At 41.3% G+C, this 22267-nt stretch overlaps 2 protein-coding genes and 2 non-coding genes across 8 annotated transcripts; 3 read left to right on the top strand and 1 right to left on the bottom strand.

The window, feature by feature from the left end:
- The first annotated feature begins 71 nt into the window (after window positions 1-71).
- Window positions 72-9245, top strand: TSR1 (TSR1 ribosome maturation factor). The gene is made up of 15 exons (XM_059997292.1): window positions 72-175; window positions 363-466; window positions 790-1009; window positions 1129-1263; window positions 1632-2056; window positions 2826-2985; window positions 3418-3575; window positions 3834-4030; window positions 4785-4947; window positions 5297-5407; window positions 6150-6282; window positions 7915-8031; window positions 8442-8582; window positions 8687-8761; window positions 8887-9245. Exons 1-15 carry the CDS (start codon window positions 79-81, stop codon window positions 9063-9065), a joined length of 2415 nt encoding a protein of 804 aa, XP_059853275.1. The 5' UTR covers window positions 72-78; the 3' UTR covers window positions 9066-9245.
- On the top strand, window positions 5549-5643 carry LOC132415648 (small nucleolar RNA SNORD91 family). Its single transcript, XR_009517368.1, has one exon. It is a non-coding gene; the product is annotated as a small nucleolar RNA SNORD91 family (small nucleolar RNA).
- Window positions 6415-6509, top strand: LOC132415646 (small nucleolar RNA SNORD91 family). The gene has a single exon (XR_009517366.1). It is a non-coding gene; the product is annotated as a small nucleolar RNA SNORD91 family (small nucleolar RNA).
- Window positions 9246-9371: 126 nt separating the features above from the next.
- On the bottom strand, window positions 9372-22218 carry SRR (serine racemase). 5 transcript variants are annotated; one of them, XM_059997293.1, is made up of 9 exons: window positions 22093-22133; window positions 19286-19372; window positions 14436-14607; window positions 12873-12999; window positions 12582-12685; window positions 10980-11099; window positions 10772-10846; window positions 9958-10167; window positions 9372-9625 (listed from the first exon to the last, which is right to left on the bottom strand). In XM_059997293.1, exons 2-9 carry the CDS (start codon window positions 19312-19314, stop codon window positions 9440-9442), a joined length of 1023 nt encoding a protein of 340 aa, XP_059853276.1. In that variant the 5' UTR covers window positions 19315-19372; window positions 22093-22133; the 3' UTR covers window positions 9372-9439. The 5 variants fall into 5 exon arrangements, with proteins under 5 accessions (XP_059853276.1, XP_059853280.1, XP_059853277.1 ...); XM_059997297.1 differs by lacking the exon at window positions 19286-19372 and adding an exon at window positions 21164-21285 and having other exon boundaries at window positions 22093-22118; XM_059997294.2 differs by having other exon boundaries at window positions 19286-19400; window positions 22093-22111.
- Window positions 22219-22267: the final 49 nt, after the last annotated feature.

Here is a 22267-nt window from a genome sequence, read left to right as displayed (position 1 = left end):
ACACGCCCCCAAGGCGGGGACCGGAAGCGCTCGGTTCGGCCCGGAAGTAGTGCCGAATTGGTACACGTGAGCGGCAGCATGGCGGCTCATCGCTCTGGCCCGCTTAAGCAGCAGAATAAACCTCATAAGGGCGGGCGGCATCGGGGTCGGGGATCCGCGCAGCGGGACGGCAAGGGTAAGAAGGTAGGGTTGGAGGAATAAGGGATGTTTAGTCGGTATTAACTGCTTTTCTTCATGCCCAGAATGAGCTCCTACCTACTCCGGCTTGGACCCCGCGCAAAGGCTCTGAGGAGAGCAGAGAGGGATCTCCTTTCCTGACCTGCTAGTGCCCTGCGCAAGAGCCTTTTCTGGTCTCCCTACAGGCCGTCTAGCACTGAAAACCCTAAGCAAGAAGGTGAGAAAAGATCTCAGCAAAGTGGACCAGAGGCATCGTGCCAGCCAGCTCCGAAAGCAGAAGAAGGAGGCGGTGAGAGGACGCGGGATTGGGGAATGGTGTGGCTTCACAACCGTTCTAGGCGGGTAATGCCTCGAACTAGAAAATGTGACCCTGGGAAGGGGCCAGGGATGGAGAGTAACCCTAGAGCACGTGTCAGGCGTGCTGGCCCAGACTAATGCTAGAGCATTCTTTGCTTTGTTCCTAGCTCCTGCCCACCTCCTTGGCATACGTGACACCTTTTACAAGAGAGATGCTGGTTGGAGGGTCGGGGTGGGCATCTGTACTGGTGGAAATGCAGTACTGAAACAAAGTACTGAAACATTGAGATGTTCTCTGATCCTTTCTTTCCTCAGGTTTTGGCAGAAAAGAGACAGCTCGGCAGCAAGGATGGCCCTCCTCATCAGGTACTGGTGGTTCCCCTGCACAACAGGATTTCCCTGTCAGAGGCCTTTCGACTGCTTCAGGATAGGGACACTGGAACAGTACACTTGAATGAATGGGGAAGCACCCATAGCTTTATGCTGTTATGCCCCCGCTTGAAACATCGGTGGTTTTTTACATCTGCAAGACCAGGTTAGAGCATACAACAATATTTTCTATCACTATGTTTTGCGTATTAGTGGTAATATTTTTTTAGTATAATGTGCTGATGGCAACCACCTCTTCCTACTGACTTTGTCTTCTGTTTCCAGGGGATCTGCACACTGTGTTAGACATGGCTAAAGTGGCTGATACCATCCTGTTCCTCCTTGATCCACTAGAAGGCTGGGATAGCACTGGGGATTACTGCCTTTCCTGCCTCTTTGCTCAGGGCCTTCCCACCTATAGTAAGTGAGTTGGGAGTATTGGAGGCCAAGGAAGGAAGTGATTAGCATGTATAGTGCACTTACAATTTGCCAGACACTATGTCTGATGCTTGATACTATTGGAGGGTTGTACATGTATGGCCTTAACTTGATCCATTGTTTACAAGTTACCTACCAAGATGTCTTTTTATTTCTGGACTGCCCATTGCCCAGAGAAAGAAGAATGTGAAGTTTGGTTTTATTGTGAAATTTCTTTAGGGTAGCGGAGTGTTGGGTTTCCCAGTGATCTCTGGACTCACAACTGAACTGTTAGCTTGTTTGTGAGCCACAGGGGGGATTTTCATATAGTGAGGCAACAAGTCATGATACCCTTTCTCTTTTGTTCACAGCATTAGCTGTCCAGGGGGTTTCGGGCCTCCCACTGAAGAAACAAACAGATGTCAGGAAGAAGCTAAGTAAAGCAGTGGAGAAGCGCTTTCCTGATGACAAACTCCTGCTGTTAGACACTCAACAGGAGGCAGGGATGCTGCTCAGGCAGTTGGCTAACCAAAAGCAACGGCATCTTGCCTTTCGAGATCGGCACGCCTACCTATTTGCTCATGCTGTTGACTTTGTGCCTAGTGAAGAGAATAACTTGTTGGGCACCTTGAAGATCTCAGGCTATGTTCGTGGGCAGGCTCTGAATGTAAATAACTTGCTGCATATCGTTGGACATGGTGATTTCCAGATGAAACAGATAGATGCCCCTATGGACCCTTTCCCTTTAAATCCTAGAGTGATCAGATCCCCAAAGGACCCAGGCATGGCAATGGAGGTAAGATTGGTGTTCTTAAAAACTATGTATTGTAGATTCACGTGTAAGCTGGCAGAGGATGGGAACTACAGAGAGGGTAGTCTGTCTGCACACTTGGACAACTATCCTAGTCCCTGGAGGTAACGGCTAGTTCGAAAAAAGGCAGTAGTCAACTACAAATAAGTTGCTATATCATATACTTATCCAGTACTTTGTAGCAATTGCATAGCAGTTGGCTCTGGAGTTATAGAAGGCACACAGGTTGTAGTCTCTTTCCTTAGACAACTTAATTAGGTCAGAAAAAAATGGCAAAGACCTGTGAAATAAAGATTGAGAAAGCGTGGCTGAGGTGCACACCTGCAGTGGAAGTTGAGAAAGAAGACTGGCAAGCTTCACAGAAGAGATCAGACTTGAGCCAGGTGTTGAGAAGGATGAACATGATTTATGAGTTGAAAAGAGATGGAAGAATATCCTAGCAAATAAAGACAACATGAACCTAGGCAAAGTGATGGATCAGAGGGTTTCTTTGAACTCTGAAGATAACAGCTTGATGGGAGTAAGGTATGTAATAAAAAGGTAGGCATGAGACCAGATTATGCAAGGTCTCAAGAGCCAAGCAGAGGTAAAGACTTAGAATGGTAGGAAATAGAACCATTTGAAAAATTCTGGCAAGTTTTCACTTTCTATTCTTCTATTTGAGGACTTATTTCTAGATCTTTCTGGTTATTATGTTAGATTTAGTCGATTTTTGGCTAATATTTAATTGACCATCAACTGTTTGGGTTTTCAGATTTGTGCTACAGATGCTGTAGTTGATATGGAGGAAGACCTGAAGGTCCTAATGAAGGCAGACCCTGAGAGACAAGAATCTTTGCAAACAGAGGTTATCCCAGATCCAATGGAGGGGGAACAGACCTGGCCCACGGAGGAGGAGCTGAGTGAAGCAAATGGTTGGTATTGGCAAACTTAAAATTCTGGCCTAGAGTTGTGGGTTTTGTCTAGCTGCTCAGTGAGGACCTTATAAGGTAGAGTAGGATGAGGAAGTATTTGGAAGTCTTCTCTTACCTCCAAAGGCTATGTGTTTTCACTAAGCAAACACTGCACACAGCTTTACTTCGTTTCTCAAAATTACTTACGTTATTGTTTCCTAACGAACAGATAAACAACTTCTGATTTATTATAGGACTTATTTAGCTGTGTTAAGTATTGCTAGTTCTGAGGCAGCTGAATTAAATTGGGAAGTAGTCTGTTCTATTTATAGTGCCTGCCAGAGTTCCTGGTATTGGTAGCAATGTGTAATATCTTGCCTACGTGAGAATGCCCAAAGTAATAGGGGAGGGAAGGAGGTTTATAATTTACTTAACTCATTTGGGCTTTTACAGACTTATTGAAGGAAACTTCCAAGGTAGTAAAGAAGGTTCCCAAAGGAACATCCAGTTATCAAGCTGAATGGATTTTGGATGAGGATGGCGAAAGTGGTGGGGAAGGAGATGAGTATGATGATATAGAACGTGAGGATTTTATGGAAGAGGAATCTCAGGTAAGGAAATGGGCCCTTGGGCAACTTCTGTGTACAGCCCCAAATGCAAGGCAAGGTGCATTCCTGACCTTAAGGGGTATGTGTGGTCAGTTTCTTAGGAATGACTTTGTTGCCGGAAATGAGACTTTGTTTTATAACTTAGTCTCTATTAGAATTGATATTGGTTTGGACTAGGTATCTAGTAGAATTATTTTAGCTCGATGGCCTTTAAGGTGGAGATACGAGTTTCCTCTGAAATTGTAATCCTTCGTTCTACAGGATGAGGGTAGTGAAAAGGAAGAAGAGGAGGAATGTGAAACTGTGACTATAGGAGAGTCCGTGCATGATGATCTGTATGATGAGAAAGTGGATGAAGAGGCTGAGGGAAAAATGCTGGAGAAATATAAACAAGAAAGACTGGAAGAGATGTTTCCAGATGAAGTAGATACCCCCCGTGACGTGGCTGCTAGAATTCGGTTAGTCAACAAGTCTAAGATCAATCAGTATGTTTTTATTTAAAACTTAACGTGGCTCAGAACTATGTCAGTGTGATGTAAAAGAAGAAAAATACATTGTTCTTGCTCCTGAAGGGCTAATACTATACGGGAAGGTAAGACAGACATACGGGAAACAATGTTCATATTCTAGACTGTCTAGTACAGACTAATAATGTTACAGTACATTACTGAATGAAATGCTGTGATTAATGCTTCCTTTGGAGCTAAGACTCAAAGTATATAACATTTGGAGATTTGGGGAAGTTTGGGTAGAACAGTGAGAATAAAAGAATGAAGATGTAGATGATCCTGTTTGCTCTAAATGTGAGTCCAGAGAGTTTATGCTGGATATTAGAGAGAGAAGGCTTTTATCGAGGATCTTGCTAGTCAGGTTAAAGAGCCACTCCCTGATATGCACCAGGGAGCCGCTGTAAATACTTTTAAGAAGCTGGGGTTTGGTGCTGAAATACTTGTTTCAGGCTGTTTTGGAGTGTGGTTCTGATTTAAGCTGTTAGGTTATTTTGAGAAATAGTGAATTCTTTTAAGCTAAAGCCTTAGGCATTTTATTTACCTATTTATTTTTCAAAAATTAAAAAAAATTTTTCTTATTTTTTTCTTTTTTTTTTTCTTCTTTTTAAGCCTTAGCCATTTTAGAAGTGAGTTGAGTGAAACGGTTAAGTAGCACCATATAAGTTTCACTATTGATTTATTTAAAATATCCTCTGTATTCTAGATTTCAGAAATACAGAGGCCTCAAGAGCTTCCGGACATCTCCATGGGATCCTAAGGAAAACCTCCCTCAAGATTATGCTCGGATCTTTCAGTTTCAGAACTTTATTAATACTAGGAGACGCATCTTTAAAGAGATTGAAGAAAAAGAGGTTGAAGGAGCTGAGGTATCTGCCTTCCTTTGTGCATCCCTATAATTTGTTTTTGTTTGCCAAGGTGCCCCCTCTACTCCTTCTGTTGGCATGAGTACCTTAATTAGTTTTGTGCTGCCTACAGCTGAATTAGAGGAGCTACTGAGTCATTGGTAAGAGTGATATTGGGAACAAAGAGGTATCAGAGATATTAGCTGAAAAAGCTTAATCAAGGTAGTTGAGGCATCTGTGAAGGGCCGTCTTGAAGGCTGAGGATTGGCTTTATGGTAGTCTGAGAGACTTTTTAACATATTTGGAGAAATGCTTCATCATTATTGAGACCTTAAGGGTAATTGCATGATTGTTTTCTGCTTTCTTCTGGCAGGTTGGCTGGTATGTCACACTTCATGTCTCTGAAGTCCCTGTCTCAGTGGTTGAGCACTTCAAGCGAGGTGCACCCTTGATTGCATTTTCTTTACTACCTCATGAACAGAAGGTGAGTTAGCGTCTTGTGGGAAATGGGAGTTATGACACTTTCCAACCAGTTTTGTCTGGCAGTCTGAAGTTTTATGTGACTGACGTTTTGCTCATTGGGACGCAAAAGTCTGCCTTTGTGATTAGAAGTCAGAGAGGAGGACAGAGAAGTCGATGATGGTTTTACCCAACATGTCTGAACCTGTCTGATACATCTCAGTGACGTGATCTCTGTGTGGTTCTGAGACTTCTCTGAGAGAAGTACGTTTGTCAGGTCACACTTTAACAAAGGGTTGGCATCCATGAAAATAAACAGGGTTCCTGACAAGGTATAGATCTTTTTTCTCTTGATGGCCAGCAGTCATGTAGGTTGTGGTATATGTGAGAGCTCTGGCCTTTTGGTCACTGTGAGTAAGGGTTGAGGCAAGAAGGGTCTTGAATGAGTGTGGTTTAGAGGTGTGTGGTGAGTGAGTGACTTGTAGGCACTGATTTTGTGGCAGATGTTGAGCTCTTGCACGTTAGACATGGGAAGGTCACCTAGTGTAGCAGGGACATGAGAGCTCTGAACACCAGCATATTTTCGATTTGAATGCCAGTTGTTGGTGAAGGTAAAAGGTGAATTTGTGTCTCTTCATCTACACTCCACCATAAATTAGTACTGTCAGTTCTTAGAGTGAATCTAATCTGCTGGTTTGGTTTGCCTTCTTGCGGGTTAGGCTGTTCTATTCCTGATATGAAGTTCTGTTCTCCTATTTGGTCCCCAGATGTCAGTACTTAATATGGTGGTGAGCCGGCACGCTGGCAGCACTGAACCTGTGAAAGCTAAAGAGGAGCTGATCTTCCACTGTGGATTCAGGCGCTTCCGAGCCTCACCTTTATTCTCTCAGCACACTGCAGGTAAGCAGTAGGGAAGCTTCTGGGTTCTTGTCCATCTTGCTGTCTTGTAGGGGACTGAGATTTGGGGAGAGATGCAGAATACACCATTTCAAACTCTCAGTCTCTGGGTTAGAGGTATTTTCAGTACTCTGGTTTAGGAGCCAATGATGTTTCCATTCAAAGTGTCTGAACCTGTCTGAAGCATCCCAGTGATGCAACCTCTGTGTGGTGCTGAGGCTTCTCTGCCATGAGTATTTGCTGCAGAGGAGGTTTTGGATAGGAGTTGGCTGCTTCCTAGAGATGATGTGTCATGGAACCCTTGGCATCCGTTGTGCCAGTGGCCGTGTGGGTGAAGCCTAGGGGTGCCCTCAGTTGGATAAAGCAGAGTGTGTGGCTTCTGAGATGTTGAGACTGCATGAGAATTTAGAGAGTGGTGACCAGGAATACTTTTATGACAAAAAAGGATTGTGCTCTTACGTACTAGGAGTGGGAAGATGTTTGCATTAACTTGGGGGCTTCTGAACATTACCTACACTCTCAGCTCTCAGCAATGACCGGAGGAAGGGGATAAAGGCAGTATTGATGGATGCTCTGGATAATTCTTTTCTCACCAGCCATGCTGTCTAAATGAAGGAGTGATTTCTCTTTCCCTTAAAATATTTTGTTTCCCTATAACATTCAGTATTAAAAAGGGTTAATACTGTATTAAAAAGGGTTTCTGTTGAAGGTAAAGACAAGATCTAGATAGTCCCCAAGAAGAGATTAGTAAAGTTTGGCCCTTGGCCAAATCTGTCCCACTGCTTGTTTTGTTAAGTAAAGTTTTGTTGGAACACAGTTGTGCTTTCTTTTTTTTTAGGGAATTCCTTTATTTTTATTTTTTATTTATTTATTTTTGGCTGTGTTGGGTCTTCGTTTCTGTGCAAGGGCTTTCTCTAGTTGCGGCAAGCGGGGGCCACTCTTCATCGCGGTGCGCGGGCCTCTCACTGTCGCAGTCTCTCTCGTTGCGGAGCACAGGCTCCGGACGCGCAGGCTCAGCGGCCATGGCTCACGGGCCCAGCCGCTCCACGGCATGTGGGATCTTTCCGGGCCGGGGCACGAACCCGTGTCCCCTGCATCGGCAGGCGGACTCCCAACCACTGCGCCACCAGAGAAGCCCCAGTTGTGCTTTCTTGTTTAATTTTTAAAAAATGTCTGTGGCTGTTTTTGTGCTACAGGGAGAGTTGAGTAGTTGGAACAGAGACTATATGGCCACAAAGCCTAAAATATTTACTATCTGCCCATTTACAGAAAATGTTTGCCAATCCTTGCTCAAGACTAAGAGCTGTTGAATTAGTGAAGTGTTTTTCTGTAAAGCACTGGTTCTCAAATGAGGTGGGGGTGATGTGTATCAGAATCACCTGGAGAACTTTCTCCAACTCCAAAATATAGTTTAAGCTCCAAGATTCTGCCTCCAGTTGAAAAATCACTGATAGGATTGGGTTGTATCTTTCAGTTGTATTGAGGCCAGAAAATGTTTGGAGAATTAGTGGGATAAAGAAACACTAGTTGCCTTAGCTTTAAGAGTTGCAGTGATACCGCTTTTCACAGGCCTCTGGATTACCTATTGTTTCTCAAAATATTTTTTGGTTTTTATTTTTTTAACCTTTATGGCAGCGGATAAACATAAATTTCAGAGATTCCTGACTGCTGACTCGGCTCTGGTGGTGACAGTATATGCCCCTATCACTTTTCCTCCTGCATCTGTGCTGCTTTTCAAACAGAACAGCAATGGTAAGTTGAGTTCACAGAGGTGAATAGGCCTGTGGGTTCTTAGTAAGATTAACTGCTTTCTGTATTTAAATTTGGGGGCCAAATGGCACAAAAAAGGTAATGATGATTTTCAAAATATCCCAATCTCAGCCTCATATTGGGTCTGAAGCAAGGATGACAAATGGGGTTTTATCTTGCTTGCAAACCATAGCTAATTGGTAGAGGCTGCTCAGAGGGCTGTGTTTAGGGTAGGTTCTGAGGATAGGCTCAGCAGGAATATCACTTAGTGATCTTTGCCATGAACCCAGGAGGGGCAGCATAGTACACCCCTATTTTGTTTCCCTAAGATCTCGCATAGGTCTTTAAATGGACTGGACAATAAATGAAGGCTTTGACCTATGGACTCCTGCTGCCCTGCTTTTGCCCCTTAGGAATGCACAGCCTCATTGCCACAGGCTATCTATTGTCAGTGGATCCAGACAGAATGGTCATCAAGAGAGTTGTTCTGAGTGGTCATCCTTTCAAAATTTTTACTAAGATGGCAGTGGTGCGTTACATGTTCTTCAACAGAGGTAGGTGCGACGGATGGGATCCAATTGCCTTTGTGGGATGAAGGTTGGATTTATATATTATGGATAAATGTTTCATCTTGGTCTTCTGTGTGTTTGATTCTAAGAGGATGTGCTGTGGTTTAAACCGGTGGAACTGAGAACAAAGTGGGGCCGTAGGGGACACATCAAGGAGCCTTTAGGTGAGAGAATGTGGGATTTGGGATCTTGTCTAGATTTCCCCAGTGCTACTAAATGACTGTTGGGTTAGACCACTGCTTTAAAATTTCCTCTTGAATTTGACCAACTCGTGCTGTTTTCTTTGTAGGTACTCACGGCCACATGAAGTGCAGTTTTGATGGGAAGCTAAAATCTCAGGACACAGTACTGATGAACCTCTATAAAAGAGTTTTCCCCAAATGGACTTATGATCCATATGTACCAGAACCAGTACCTTGGGTGAAAAGTGAGATTTCTTCAACAGTGCCTGAAATGGACATGGAATAATGGATTCAGTGGGATTCTGTCTCATTGCTACTAGTTAGCACTCTAGGGTTGGGAGCCTGTAGGTTGTGATTGGGCAGTTTATGTTTTCTACTTAAGCCTACTTAAGGTCTGCTGCTCCTTTTAGCAGAAGACTTTTCTTGGCCTTGACAAGGTATCTCAGTTAAGTATGGATATTTTTCTACTGCAACTTAGTCCAAAAAACTATTAAAACTTACTGAAATACACATTCTCCATTAGGATTTTGAAAGCTCTTTAAGAGGGGAAGATAGGAAGTTGACAATGACCAGGAGACAAAATTTCCAAGTGTTTAGACACTGAATCCCTTTTCTTCCTTTTGCACATATTAAACAGAAACAGATTTCTAAAGAGCTGGCTTATTCAGCCTGCTTCACCCAAGTTAGGGAAGTTAAGTCTACATTTCCACCACTGAGCACAATACAAATGTTCTTTACTTCTGCGGAAACTGTTTGAAAATGCTGAGACAGCACAGCGGCCACTCCAACACCAGCTGTAGGTTCAATAAGCAATTTCATCCTCTCCCACACCAGCTGGGTTGCATACTGTTGGTATAGAAAGGAGTAAGAATTAGTGAAATGGGAAAAGGGGAAAGAGCCTACATGGTTGGCCTTTATAGTCAAAGGCCAGATGGGGATATAATATGCCTCGTCTGAATTTTCCTATTGCTATATGTTTGTGCTTGCCAATGAAGGGCAGGGCTTTTTTCATTCCAACTCTGCTTCTATGGTCTTAATACATCTAGGGCACCCACCTACGTGTCATGAAATCACCTAGTTGAGTCCCTAGTGGGTGAGTTGCCACTTACAACAGGAGGGTTTTTTGTCTAAGAAGTTGCTCCATTCTTTTGTTATCTCCTTTCCTCTTGGGGCCTCACCTTAATTTCATCCTCTGTGACAGTGAAGACGTCATCCACGAGGTCCCTTATAATAGGCCAGGTGTTTAAGCCAATGCTGGATCTGACACCATCTGCTATGGTTTCTGGAGGATAGGGATTGGGGGTCAGGTCCCCTCTCAGTTTGGACTGGTAGCAGTCATTTGCATTCAAGGGTTCAGCAGCATATACCTTGACACTAGGTCTCAGAGCCTAGGAAGAGGAATATTAGATAGCTTACGACTAGCCACAGCATTTTGCCTGCATGCTTGCAGTAAAATGATTGGTACAGTTAACATATTTCTGCCCAAGAGGCTTTCTTTTAATCGATGTAATGGAAATAGGGCCTTTAAGCACTTGAAATTGTTTTCCACTCTGGCCTCGGTGGCCTAGATCACAGCTGGTTCTGCTGGTAACTTGGGAAAAGAGTAGCCACTGACTTGGATAGTAGGTTGGTGAGATGGAACTCAGAGGACTGTGAGGGTGCCACTCATTGTAATGGCTTTTGTGCTGTAAAGTTTTCGTTAAGAAAAGGGTAGTGAGGGACTTCCCTGGCGGTCCAGTGGTTAAGACTCCGCGTTTCCACTTCAGGGGGCACAGGTTCAGTCACTGGGAACTAGGATTCCGCATGCCGCGCGGCCAAAAAAAAGAAAAAGGGTAGTGGTGAAGAGAAGGGCCTTCTATCTCAAGTGCCAAGGGATGATGAGAAGGAATGGCAATTTGGGGGAATGTTGAGCAAGTATTCACAATGTACTATGATGTAAAATAAACTCTTCTATGCCTGAAGTAGGGAGTCCTTCAGAAGCTGTTTTCTTACCTTAACTGTAATTGCTATTCCAGCAACCATTCCTCCTCCTCCTACAGGTACCACCAGTGCATCTACCAAGGGAACCTTTAATGAAAAGAATATAAAGTATAAATAGGTCTATTAATAACCAGTTTTATATGTACATATAAAATAATTGGTTCTACAGCCAAACAGCATTACCAGTAAGTGGCTAAACAAGAACTAACTAAGCTTTTACCTGGTTTAGGACTTCCATGGCAATTGTCCCTTGCCCAGCTATCACTGCAGGCTCCTGGTTGGGATGTACCATGATGCCTTCTGTTTCTTCCACAATTCTTTTTGTAACATTTTCTCTGGACTGAAAGAGTACATTAATTTAGCTTACTTTATTTATATTTAATAGAGTTCCCAACAAGTTAGATTCAGTCATTTAACACTTTATTTGCCATCTACTTTTTTCACAATTTGTTTTGGCACTGGGGATATAACCGAACAAAACAGTCCCTGCACTCAGTGGAGTTATGTTCTAATATGGTGAGGAGGGGTGGGATATAAGTAAATATATGGTATGTCTAAATGCTTTAGAGAAAAATGAATTTATTTTATATAGGGTGCTCGGGAAGGGCCACTGGTAAAGTGACATTTTAATAGATTTGAACAAGTCCTGTGTACCTCCAGAACATTCCAAGGAAAGAGTAACAGCAAGTACAAAGACTACAGAGAGGAGTGCTTGGCTTTCTGAGAAACTAAGTGTGGTTTGTGTGGAGTGTTTGGAGGAGAGTAATAGTGGGAGATGAAGTCAGAAAAATAGAAATGGGCCAGTTCATCTGGGCCATAGATGATTGCAAGAACTTTGGTTTCCACTGTGTATGAGATGGGGAACCACTGGAGGATTTTAGGCTGACAGACACATTCTGACTTACCAAATGGATAGCTCTGGTTGCTCTTTTGGAGACAAGACTCGTGGGGCAAGGGTGGAAGCAGAGGACCAATTAGGAGGCTACTGAATCTAGGTGAGGACTGACATTGGTTTGAATCAGGATGGTGAAGGTAGAGGCTGTTAGAAGTAGTTGGATTGGGCTTTTCTGGTGGCGCAGTGGTTAAGAATCCACCTGCCAATGCAGGGGACACGGGTTCGAGCCCTGGTCCGGGAAGATCCCACATGCTGCAGAGCAACTAAGCCAGTGCACCACAACTACTGAGCCTGCTCTCTGGAGCCTGTGAGCCACAACTACTGAAGCCCACGCGCCTAGAGCCCGCGCTCCGCAACAAGAGAAGCCACCGCAATGAGAAGCCCGCGCACCGCAACAGAGTAGCCCCCACTCACTGCAACTAGAGAGAGCCAGCGCGCAGCAACAAAGACCCGACTCAGCCAAAAATAAATTAATTTAAAAAAAAAGTTGGATTATGGAAATATTTTGAAAGGACTAAGATTTGGATGTGGGGTATCAGAGTTATCAAAGATAACTCCATGTTTTGAGGATAATGAAGGATTAAAGTTGCCATTTACTGAGATGGGGAAGACTGGAAGTGGAACAGTATTAAGATGAGGAGTTTGGTTTTAGACAGTAAGGTTGAGAGGCCTATTAAGGCACCCAAGTGGGAATGTACAAGTCTGGTTAAGAGCAAAGTTCAGGGCTGGAGTTAGAGTGTAGGTGATATTTTAAACTATGAGACTAATGAGATCATCTGAGTGAGTGTAGGTAGAGAAAAGGTCGTGCGTGCCAACACTTAGAGAAACAACAAAGGAGACAGAAGCTGCAGCCAGTAAGGTAGGAAGAGAAGTTTCATTTTACTATGAAAGCTGTTAAGGTGGTACTGAACATTGCTCTCTCCTTACCTCGTCGCTTTGTTCACTGTATACTATAGAGGCTCCATAGCCTTGTATCGCCAATTTTTTACAGTTGGGAGCTGTTTCGGGCACTACAATATAAGCAGGAATCCCTGGGAGGGAGAAGCATGTTTGGTTAGTACAAATCAGAATTTAGGATAGAAATTTATGTTCAGTTTGCTTGTAATCAGGGACTTGGAAATTTATTCCCTCAGCTATCACCAACCTCACTGAAAGTTAAGGCTGCTTTTCCAGTCCTCTGACGAGCCTACCCAGTACCCTGGGAAATTAATCAAGTACCTTGCAATTTGGCAGCATAGGAGAGAGCCTGGCCATGGTTTCCACTGCTGTGAGTAACAACAGCTTTGGGCTTCTCTTCTGAAGTGGCAGAAATCAAGCCTCTGATTGCATTAAGGGCACCACGAATCTGGAAAAGAGGAATGGTGAATTAATATATTTGATTAAAAATTCTTTTCAAAAAACCAAGGAGCTTTTTTACATTTTTCTCTTCCAATACTGCACATCCACTCCATGACTAAATCTTATTGAGTCTATCTCCTAAATACCTCATGTTCATCTTGGCCACTACCTTGGTGAGGCCTCATTTCTCAACTTGGTATCACCAAATCTCAGCTGATCCTGCCTCAAGGATTATTCTCATCTAATAGTTCCACTAGATTAGGAAAGTGAGCTTTTAAAAAACAAACGTTACCTTTTTCATTGATTGCCCATTTTTGTAAGAGAAGTACAAATCCCTTACAAGCTGCAGCCTTTCTAAACATATCTACCTCTACCGTTGTAGCCATCCTAAATTGCCTCTAGTTTCCATCCTACCAGGTTAGCTCACAACTCTGTACCTCTTGGCATGCTGATGCCTCTACCTGTAGTTCTTTTCCCCCACTCCCTGATCTGGCTAAAAGTACTCATCCTATAAAACTTGGATCAAACAACACCTGGTTCAACCTCCTTGTTCTCCCAGGCAAAATTAGGTACTTCATTCGTTTCCATGGCCCTTGTTTGTAACTCTTTTAAGACATTTGTCATCAACCTATTTTGTCTTCCCCTGCAAGTATGGATATAGGGCAAGGCCTAGTGTACATATACCTAGTATAGTTGGTGAAAATAAGTGCTTGATGCGTGATGAATGAAAAATAAACCATGGCAGAAGCAAAGGGCAAAAGAGAATGGAGAAGCTTTTGTTTGTTTAAAATAAAAGTTCTCAGTTAATGGGTATGGAAAAAGGTAAATTCCTGAAATCCTAAAGCTACCACTTAATGGGTACTAACAATACCTGTTAGGCACAGTGCAAAATGCAGCTTTTCAGATTTTTACCTGAATGGATCTTAAAGTTCAACTAACAGTCAGAGAATTCAGGTAACAAATCAGCACAGAAATCTATCTGTATGCATAGGAGAGGCACTGACATATTTTGTAGAAAAAGGTCCTGTTATATGAGGGTTGAGCTAGGGTTAGATTGTTTATATTCATAATAAGGTATAAACAAATAGTAAGTTGACAAAGTGAATGCTTAAACTTGGCTATATACAGGGTGATCACACATGTCCAGGTTGATGACTGTGATCTCGGCTTAATCGTTAGAAGTTCCCCCTTTTCATTCTCAAACATGTCCTAGTCTGGATAGTAAATTATATGTGATCACCTTAATTATACGGAATTTTGAGATTGTGTAAAAGTGGCTCTTGTCAACGCCATGATGCTAAGTAACCAGGACTTGAGCAAAGGAAAATTTCTACAATTTCTTTAGCTGTAAAAAGATATTAATTGTACCTACCTCACTGGGTGGTCAAGAGAATCAAAGTGGCTTGAAAAGAAACATGATACACTATCAAAAGAGATTGTTACCTTAAAAGATCCAGTTTTCTGGAAGAGTTCACATTTGAAGAAAAGATTGCGCCCTGCTACTTGATTCAAGATGGAGCTTGTTAGCACTGGTGTGAGGTGGATAAAATCTCGAATGTTGATATGTGCTTTCTCAACATCAGCAAAGGAGATGCAGTACTGATCACACATGGTTCTGAAACCCAGGAATAAGAGGGGTCAAAGCAAGCCTAGACGATGTATTTAAAGTAGATTTTGCAAATGCATAACACAGACCCATGGAATGTACACCACCAAGAGTGAACCATAATGTAAACTATGGACTTTGGTGCTAATGGCATGTCAATGTAGGTTCAGCTGTAACAAATATACCACTCTGGTGGGGGATGCTGATAATGGGGGAGGCTATACATGTGTGGGGGCCGGGAGTATATGGCAAATTTCTGTTCCCATCAATTTTGCTGTGAACCTTAAACTAAAACAAACAAACAAAACCCCCAAAAAACAACCAAACAAAAATCTTAAGAAAATAAAAAAAGAAAATGCATAACATAGGAAAATAGACTCAGGGTCTGTGGTGTTAATGTGGGGACTGTCTCCATTACTGGGGTCCAGAATCTCTGCATAAGGGAACTTCTCTTGAAGCTGAGTTTCTTGGTGTATAAGTTTGCTTTGTTGAAACCTCACAGGAGATAACTGGTGATGATTATTGAAGGCTTAAAGCTCAGCCCTCGCCCCTACCATCCATCTCTTGGCACTGCCACTGGTCTCTACATTTTCATGATTGTGAAGCTTGAATAAACTGGGTTCAAAATCTGCTACAAATTTTTATTTTAAAAAAATATTTCACAATTTACCAAGGGGAAAAATTGCCTACAATCCTACCATCTTAATAAATTATGTCCCTATGTTTCCTTCTGTTTTTTCAATATACATATATAACAGTTAAAATCAAAGCATAAATAACATTTTTACTCCTTTTCCATTTGGCTCATTCCTCAAAGTTTTCATAATTATAATTTTCAGTAACTGTATTATGCTTCCACTTTTTACTATTTTTACTGTAGTGTTTAAACATGATGTTTCTCTTTATTTTTCCTTATTAACAAAGGTAATGTATGTTCAATAGAAAAACAATTTAATCTGCTTTCCTCTCCAAAGACAATTGCTACCGAAGCTCTGTTGTCTCTCTTTCCAGACCCACATACATATGCAGACAAAACTTTTTTGACAGGTTTGTTAACTTGCTTTTTTCAGACAATATATCTATGAATCTTTGCTTATCAGTAGATATATTTATGTGACTTTTTATTTTATTTGATGTGGAACATTTTTTAAAGTCTTTATTGAATTTGTTATAATATTGCTTCTGTTTTTTATGTTTTGTTTTTTTTGGCCACGAGGCATGTGGTATCTTAGCTCCCCGACCAGGGATTGAACCCGCATCCCCAGCATTGGAAGGCGAAGTCTTAACCATTGGACTGCCAGGGAAATCACTGTGATTTCTAGTGAAATGACTTACTAGTACTTCTTTTTACAAAAATACCATAGTTTTAGATAACTCTGTTGAACATTTAGATTTCCTTTTTTTTTTTTTTTTGGCTATGATAAATAATGATGTAATGAACAGCCTTGTTGCAAGATCTCTGTTTATCTCTATACATGCTTTGAGTAGATTCCACCAGTGGTATTTTACATTAAAAGGCATACATACTTCTAAGGTTTTTGATACCACTGCCAAACTGATCTCCAGAAGAGTTATAGATCATATCAATTTATACTCCAACAGCACTTTCTAAGGAATGCCTATTTTCCTTCACCCTTACTGTATCATTTTTATCTGTCAATTTATGTCTAGTAGTTTACATTTCTTTAATTACTAGTGACTGAACTTTTTTTTTATTGAAGTAAGGTTGATTTACAATGTGTTAATTTCTGCTGTACAGCAAAGCGATTCAGTTATACATATACATACCTTGTTTTTCATATTCTTTTCCATTATGGTTTATCACAGGATGTTTAGCATAGTTCTCTGTGCTTTAGGACCTTGTTGTTTATCCATTCTTTTTGTTCTCTTTTTTTTTTTTTTTTTTTTTTTTGGCGGTACGCGGGCCTCTCACTGTTGCGGCCTCTCCCGTTGCAGAGCACAGGCTCCGGACGCGCAGGCTCAGCGGCCATGGCTCACGGGCCTAGCCGCTCCGCGGCATGTGGGATCTTCCCAGACCGGGGCACGAACCCGTGTCCCCTGCATTGGCAGGTGGACTCTCAACCACTGAGCCACCAGGGAAGCCCCAAGATAAGGCATTTTTAAAATTAGATTTTTAAACTGCTTACTGATGATGTATATGAAAGCTAATAATTTTTGTATATTTATCATGTAATAGGATACTTTACCAGATTATCTTGTTAGATCTAATAGTTTTACAGTTTATTCTCGAAACAATCATGCTATCTGCAAATAAAGATAATTTGTCTTTACCTTAAAAATGTACCTCTCGTAACTTTTTCAATGACTTCATAGTTACTGGTTTATATGGATTTGCCATCTCCTCCTGAATTAATTTCAGTAATTTTTTTTGTAAAATCACTTAATTTAAAATTTATTAGTATAAAGCTGTACATATTAATATTTCTAAGTATTTTTCGTATCTGTGGTATTCATTCATTCAACAAATTTGAGCACCTTCTGTGTCAGATACTGTTTGATCTGGGGATATAGTACTAGAGAAGTAGACTTGTTCCTCCTCTCAAAGATTACAATGTATTGGAGAGGTGTCTAACAAATAATCCAATTAAATATGTATTTACAAACATTGATAAGTTAACTTAGGGAAGTGTATTATGATAGGATACTATAGTGGGAGGCCTTATTTAGATCAGTGAAGGAGGTCAATGAAGACCCTCTATGTAGAACTGAATTTTTATTATTTTGTGAATAATTAGTTTTTTTTTCTTGAGAAGTAAAATTAAATTATGACCTAAAAGATGAATGGGCAGAGTAGTGGGGAAAGTGTTTCAGGTAGAGGGAATATTATGTGAAGGCTTTAAGGAGGGAAAGAGATTGGCATTTTCCAGGAATTAAAAGGTCAATGTATCTGAAAATGTGATCAATGGGAAATGTGATAAGAGATAAGGAGAGTGAAGTTGGCAGAGTCTAGATCATAAGAGACCATGACTCATGGAATTTTTTTTTGGCCGCACCTCACAGCATGCAGAACTTCCCAGACCAGGGATTGAACCCACGCCCCCGGCAGTGGAAGCGTGGACTCTTAACCAATGGACCACCAGGGAAGTCCATGGATTTTTTTTTTTAAGAGCAATAAAATGCCATTGGACTTGTTACCAGGGGAGGGGGCGGGGAGGGATAAATTGGGAGATTGGGACTGACATATACACACCACTATATATAAAATAGATAACTAATAAGGACCTACTGTATAGCAGAGAACGCTACTCAATACTCTGTAACGACCTATATGGGAAAGAATCTAAAAAAGAGTTCACTTTGCTGTACAGTGGAAACTAACACAACATTGTAAATCAACTATACTCCAATAAAAGTTTTTTTAAAAATGCCATTGGAGACTTCTGAGCAGGTGACATGTTAGAATCCATATTTACAGAAAATCACTTGCTACATTGCAATGAATGAAAAGGAAAGAGAGAAGAGTGGAATCAAGGTATCCAGTTATGAAGTATTACAGTTGTCCACACGAAAAACAACAGGGGGGCTTGGATGGTGAAAGTGGAGGTAGAAAAAAATAATCATTCAAGATACATTTTGGAAAAACAAACCCATCAAAAAATGGGCGAAGGACTTGAATAGACATTTCTCCAAAAAAGATATACAAAGGGCCAACAAGCACATGAAAAGATGCTCAACATCTCTAATCATTAGAGAAATGCAAATCAAAACCACAGTGAGATACCACCTTATGCCTATTAGGATGGCTACTATTTTAAAAACCCCTAAACTAGGAAAATAACAGGTGTTGGCAGGATGTAGAAAAACTGGAGTCCTTGTGCACTGTTGGTAGAAATGTAAAATGGTGCAGTTGCTGTGGAAAACAGTGTGGTAGTTCCTCAAAAAATTAAACAGTATTACCATATGATCCAGCAATTCCACTTCTGGTTATATACCCAAAAGAATTCAATGAAGGTCTCAAAGACATATGTGTACACCTATGTTCATAGCAGCATTATTTGCAATAGCCAAAAGGTGGAAGCAACCCACGTATCCAGCGACAGATAAATGGATAAACAAAATGGGATATATACATACAATGAAATATTATTTAGCCTCAAAAAAGGAAATTCTGACATGTGCTATAACATGGATGAATCCTGGGGATGTTACGCCAATTGAAATAAGCCAGTCACAAAAAGACGAATACCATATGGTTACACTTATGTGAGGTACCTAGTCAAATCCATAGAAAGTAGAACGGTGATTGTAAGAGGCTGTGGGGAGGAGGGGGCAATGGGAAGCTGTTGTTCAATGGGTACAGTTTGTTTTGCAAGATGAAAAGAGTTCTGGAGATTGGTTGTACAACAATGTGAATGTACTTAACACTACTGAACTGTACACTTAAAAATGATCATGATGGTATATTTCATGTTACGTGTATTTTACCACAATTAAAACACACACACGCACATACATTTTGGAGATTATAATTAGTTAGGCCTCTTGGTTACGAGTGATAGAACCCCAATTTTAACTGGCTTAGGCACAAGAGGGAGGTGATGAGAATTTACTGGCTCATGGAATCCAAGGAAGAGTTGAACCATGGGAAGGGCAGGAACATGGCACATCAGGAACAACTGGAACTAGGGACTTTGAGATTTTCCAGGACTTTCTCATTGTTTCTCACCTCTGCTGCTTTCTGCATGTCGGCTTCATTCTTTTCACTGCAGACCAGCTGGTTCCGCATGGCAGGACACATGGCTGCTGACAGCTCCTGTGTTTTACATTTTACGGCTTCCAAACTGGAGAGGGATTTTCTTTTTTTCTTAGTTTCAGTTAACAAAAATTCTGGGTAGGGACTCTGATTGGCCCATCTAGGCCCAGGACCAGTGGCCAAGGGTGTGAGGTCATTTAAGACAATACTATGCAATAGAAGTATTTACAGAAACATGAAACAATGATTTCTATAACACAATATCAAATATGTACATTTAAAACACATACATATATAAAACAATACTATATATTATTCAAAGATACATGTATATCCAAGGACATATATCAAACACATTAGAGTGGCTACTGAAGGAAGAAGAAAGGAACATGACTGGGAATTGGAATGAAGGAAAAAAAGATAAAATGAGAAAGGCCTTGTTGATGATAATGTGAACTGAACAGCAGGACTGCCTCAAATCTCTGCACCTGAGGGAAAAATAGGAGCAAATGAAGGGAGTAAGAGGAAAGAAAGGAAAAAAGGAAAAAGAAAAAGGAAAAGAGAAAGTACTTCTGAGTGAGAGTAAGGGACAGTTTTCAAGAGAAAAGGAAGGTGAAAATGTTGAGGTGATGAACTCCATATGTCACCACTACAGATATAGAAGAGACATAACCTGATATTGGATTGAATGTGGGGACTGAGGGAGACGGAGGTGTCAAGGATAACTCTTGGGTTTTGACTTCGATGGTGGTATAATTTACTGAGATATAAGGCTGGCAAAGAAACAAATATTTTAGGGGAAAATCAGAGATTTGATGAGCTAAGTTTGCATTACCTATGAAGCATTTGGTAGGATATCTTGAATTTTCAAAATTTTTTGCCAGAAATGTGTCTATTTTAATGTCTATTTCTGAAGAATGAGTGCTTCAATTTATCAAGTGCTGTTCTTTTTCCTTTATTATTTCTGATTTTATCTTTATTTCTTCCTTCTATTTTTATTTTCTTTTTCTACCCTTATTGAATACGTAGCTTATTAATTTTCATTCTTTTTACTTATTTATTTATTTGTGCGCGCTGTGCAGCTTGTGGGATCTTAGTTCCCCAACCAGGGATCGAACCCGGGCCCTTGGCAGTGAGAGCTTGCAGTCCTAACCACTGGACTGCCAGGGAATTCCCAAGATAACCATTTTAAAAAGTTTGGTATGTATTCTTCCACATCTTTTTTGATGTATTTATATAGAAATTTACATATGCAATAAATGGTTTTGCTGCACTCAGACAGAACCATACTCTATATCTTGTTCTGCAATTGGCTTAAAAAATTAACAATGTATCTTGACTATATCAGCACATATTTTAATTCTTTAAACTCAGCTTTCATTGTGATACAGGTCTAAATATGGTTGTCTTTTCACTTATTTCTACCTGGTATTTCATGAACCTTTTAAATCTGAGGGTTGAATTTAAGTCTTAAATCCAAATTTTCCATCAACTGAGTAAATTTTCTTCTATTATATATTTGATTATTGCTCCTCCTCAGTCAGTTCTGTTATCACCTTCTGGACTCATATTTGATTATTAGTTTTCTGGATCCATTCTCCATATCTCGTACCTTTACCTCTCAATAGTTTCTATTATATTTTCCCTCTGAGTTCTCATAAGATTTTTTGAGCTGGTTTAACTTTTGGCATATCTCATCTGCAGCTCACTGATACTGCTGTATTAATTTGGCAATGGTGTTTTTCCTAAGAAAGTTTTCTTCAGATTATTTTTCCATTAAAAAAAAACTGTTGCAATGTCCTCATCAATTTCACTATGAAAACAAATTAGTTTCAAACATTTTTTTCTTACTTCTTTCATATCTGTTTTAAAGATTGCCATCTGCTCTGACCACTCCAATCACTCCCCTTCTTTTGCTATCTACTGACTTTCTCCATCTGTTGAGAACTTCGTGGAGGCGAAGCGTCTGCCACCTAATAGGAATTGAATGAGTTGTCAGAGATTGTTTAAATCTTTTAAGCCCAGTCTAAGGAATAATCGGTAACTTTGATGGTGTAGAGGTCCAATAGGTTGTGTGGGACTGAGAAGGAGCTCAAGAGGTGGAGGGAAGCAACCTTGCAAGAGGAGGGAGTTCCATCACAGTTCTGAACACGGGGCTCATGAACAAACAGATAAAGTACCAGTCTTCAGATCCAGTTACATTTTAAAAATGAAAAAAAAAAAAAAAAATCAACCTGAGATCCAGGAAAGTCAAGTAATTTTCCCCAGAATCCACAGTGATACAGAAATTCCCAAATCGACTCATAACACCTCCTGACTTATTTCCACACAAACCCTTCCCTCAGCAAGAGCCATCTATACTGTATTTTAAAAAAAAAAGCCACGAAGTTTGGGATGTAGATTGCCATAAAGGAAAAGACTCTTGAGTCTCTGGTAATTATCGATTGTGTCACCCTGGGCAATTTGCTACGGTTCTCTGGGATTCAGTTTCCTCATTTAAAAAAAAAAAGAAAGAAAGAAAGAAAAAAAAGGGGCATAATACTAACTATCCTACAAGATCTTGAAGGTCGCAAAGTAAAAGCCTGGGGCAGTAGTCCGGGCCTGTGGCGGGAGACCCTGGCCTAAGATGACTGGAAAGGGCCGGACGGTGGAGGCCCCCGTCAACCCGAGCCCCAGGCTGGTACCGGTGTCCTCGAAGGCCACCACGGCAGCAAGAGCAGCCACCGCAGCGAACGCCCACCTTGCCTGGCCTGGCTCGGCCGGGCCAGACCTCACCTCACCTCCCAGGCGCCGCGCCTCCAACTCCAGCCTCAGCGCACCTTCCCGGCCACACCTCTGCGCACGCGCGGTGCCCGCATGCCCCACCCAGTCTCGCGGCCCGCCTCTTCCCGACTGAACGTGCGTTCGGCGCTTTTCCTCCCAGTGCGGCCACCGTCGTTTGGGGAGGGGGGGCAG

Source organism: Delphinus delphis, chromosome 19, assembly GCF_949987515.2.
Source record: "Delphinus delphis chromosome 19, mDelDel1.2, whole genome shotgun sequence".
NCBI classification, from domain to species: domain Eukaryota; kingdom Metazoa; phylum Chordata; class Mammalia; order Artiodactyla; family Delphinidae; genus Delphinus; species Delphinus delphis.
This window is presented reverse-complemented; position numbering and strand designations above follow the sequence as displayed.

Bases quoted from the DNA above. Each gene is read 5' to 3' on its own strand.
- TSR1 (XM_059997292.1), top strand. From the start codon at position 79: ATGGCGGCTCATCGCTCTGGCCCGCTTAAGCAGCAGAATAAACCTCAT. The intron at 1,010-1,128 runs GTTAGAGCATAC...TTCTGTTTCCAG, and splicing joins TTTTACATCTGCAAGACCAG to GGGATCTGCACACTGTGTTA. The intron at 8,032-8,441 runs GTAAGTTGAGTT...TTTGCCCCTTAG, and splicing joins TTTCAAACAGAACAGCAATG to GAATGCACAGCCTCATTGCC.
- SRR (XM_059997293.1), bottom strand. From the start codon at position 19,314: ATGAAGCCGACATGCAGAAAGCAGCAGAG. The intron at 12,686-12,872 runs GTACTTGATTAA...TCTCCCTCCCAG, and splicing joins CTATGCTGCCAAATTGCAAG to GGATTCCTGCTTATATTGTA. The intron at 10,847-10,979 runs GTAAAAGCTTAG...TTTTCATTAAAG, and splicing joins CCATGGAAGTCCTAAACCAG to GTTCCCTTGGTAGATGCACT.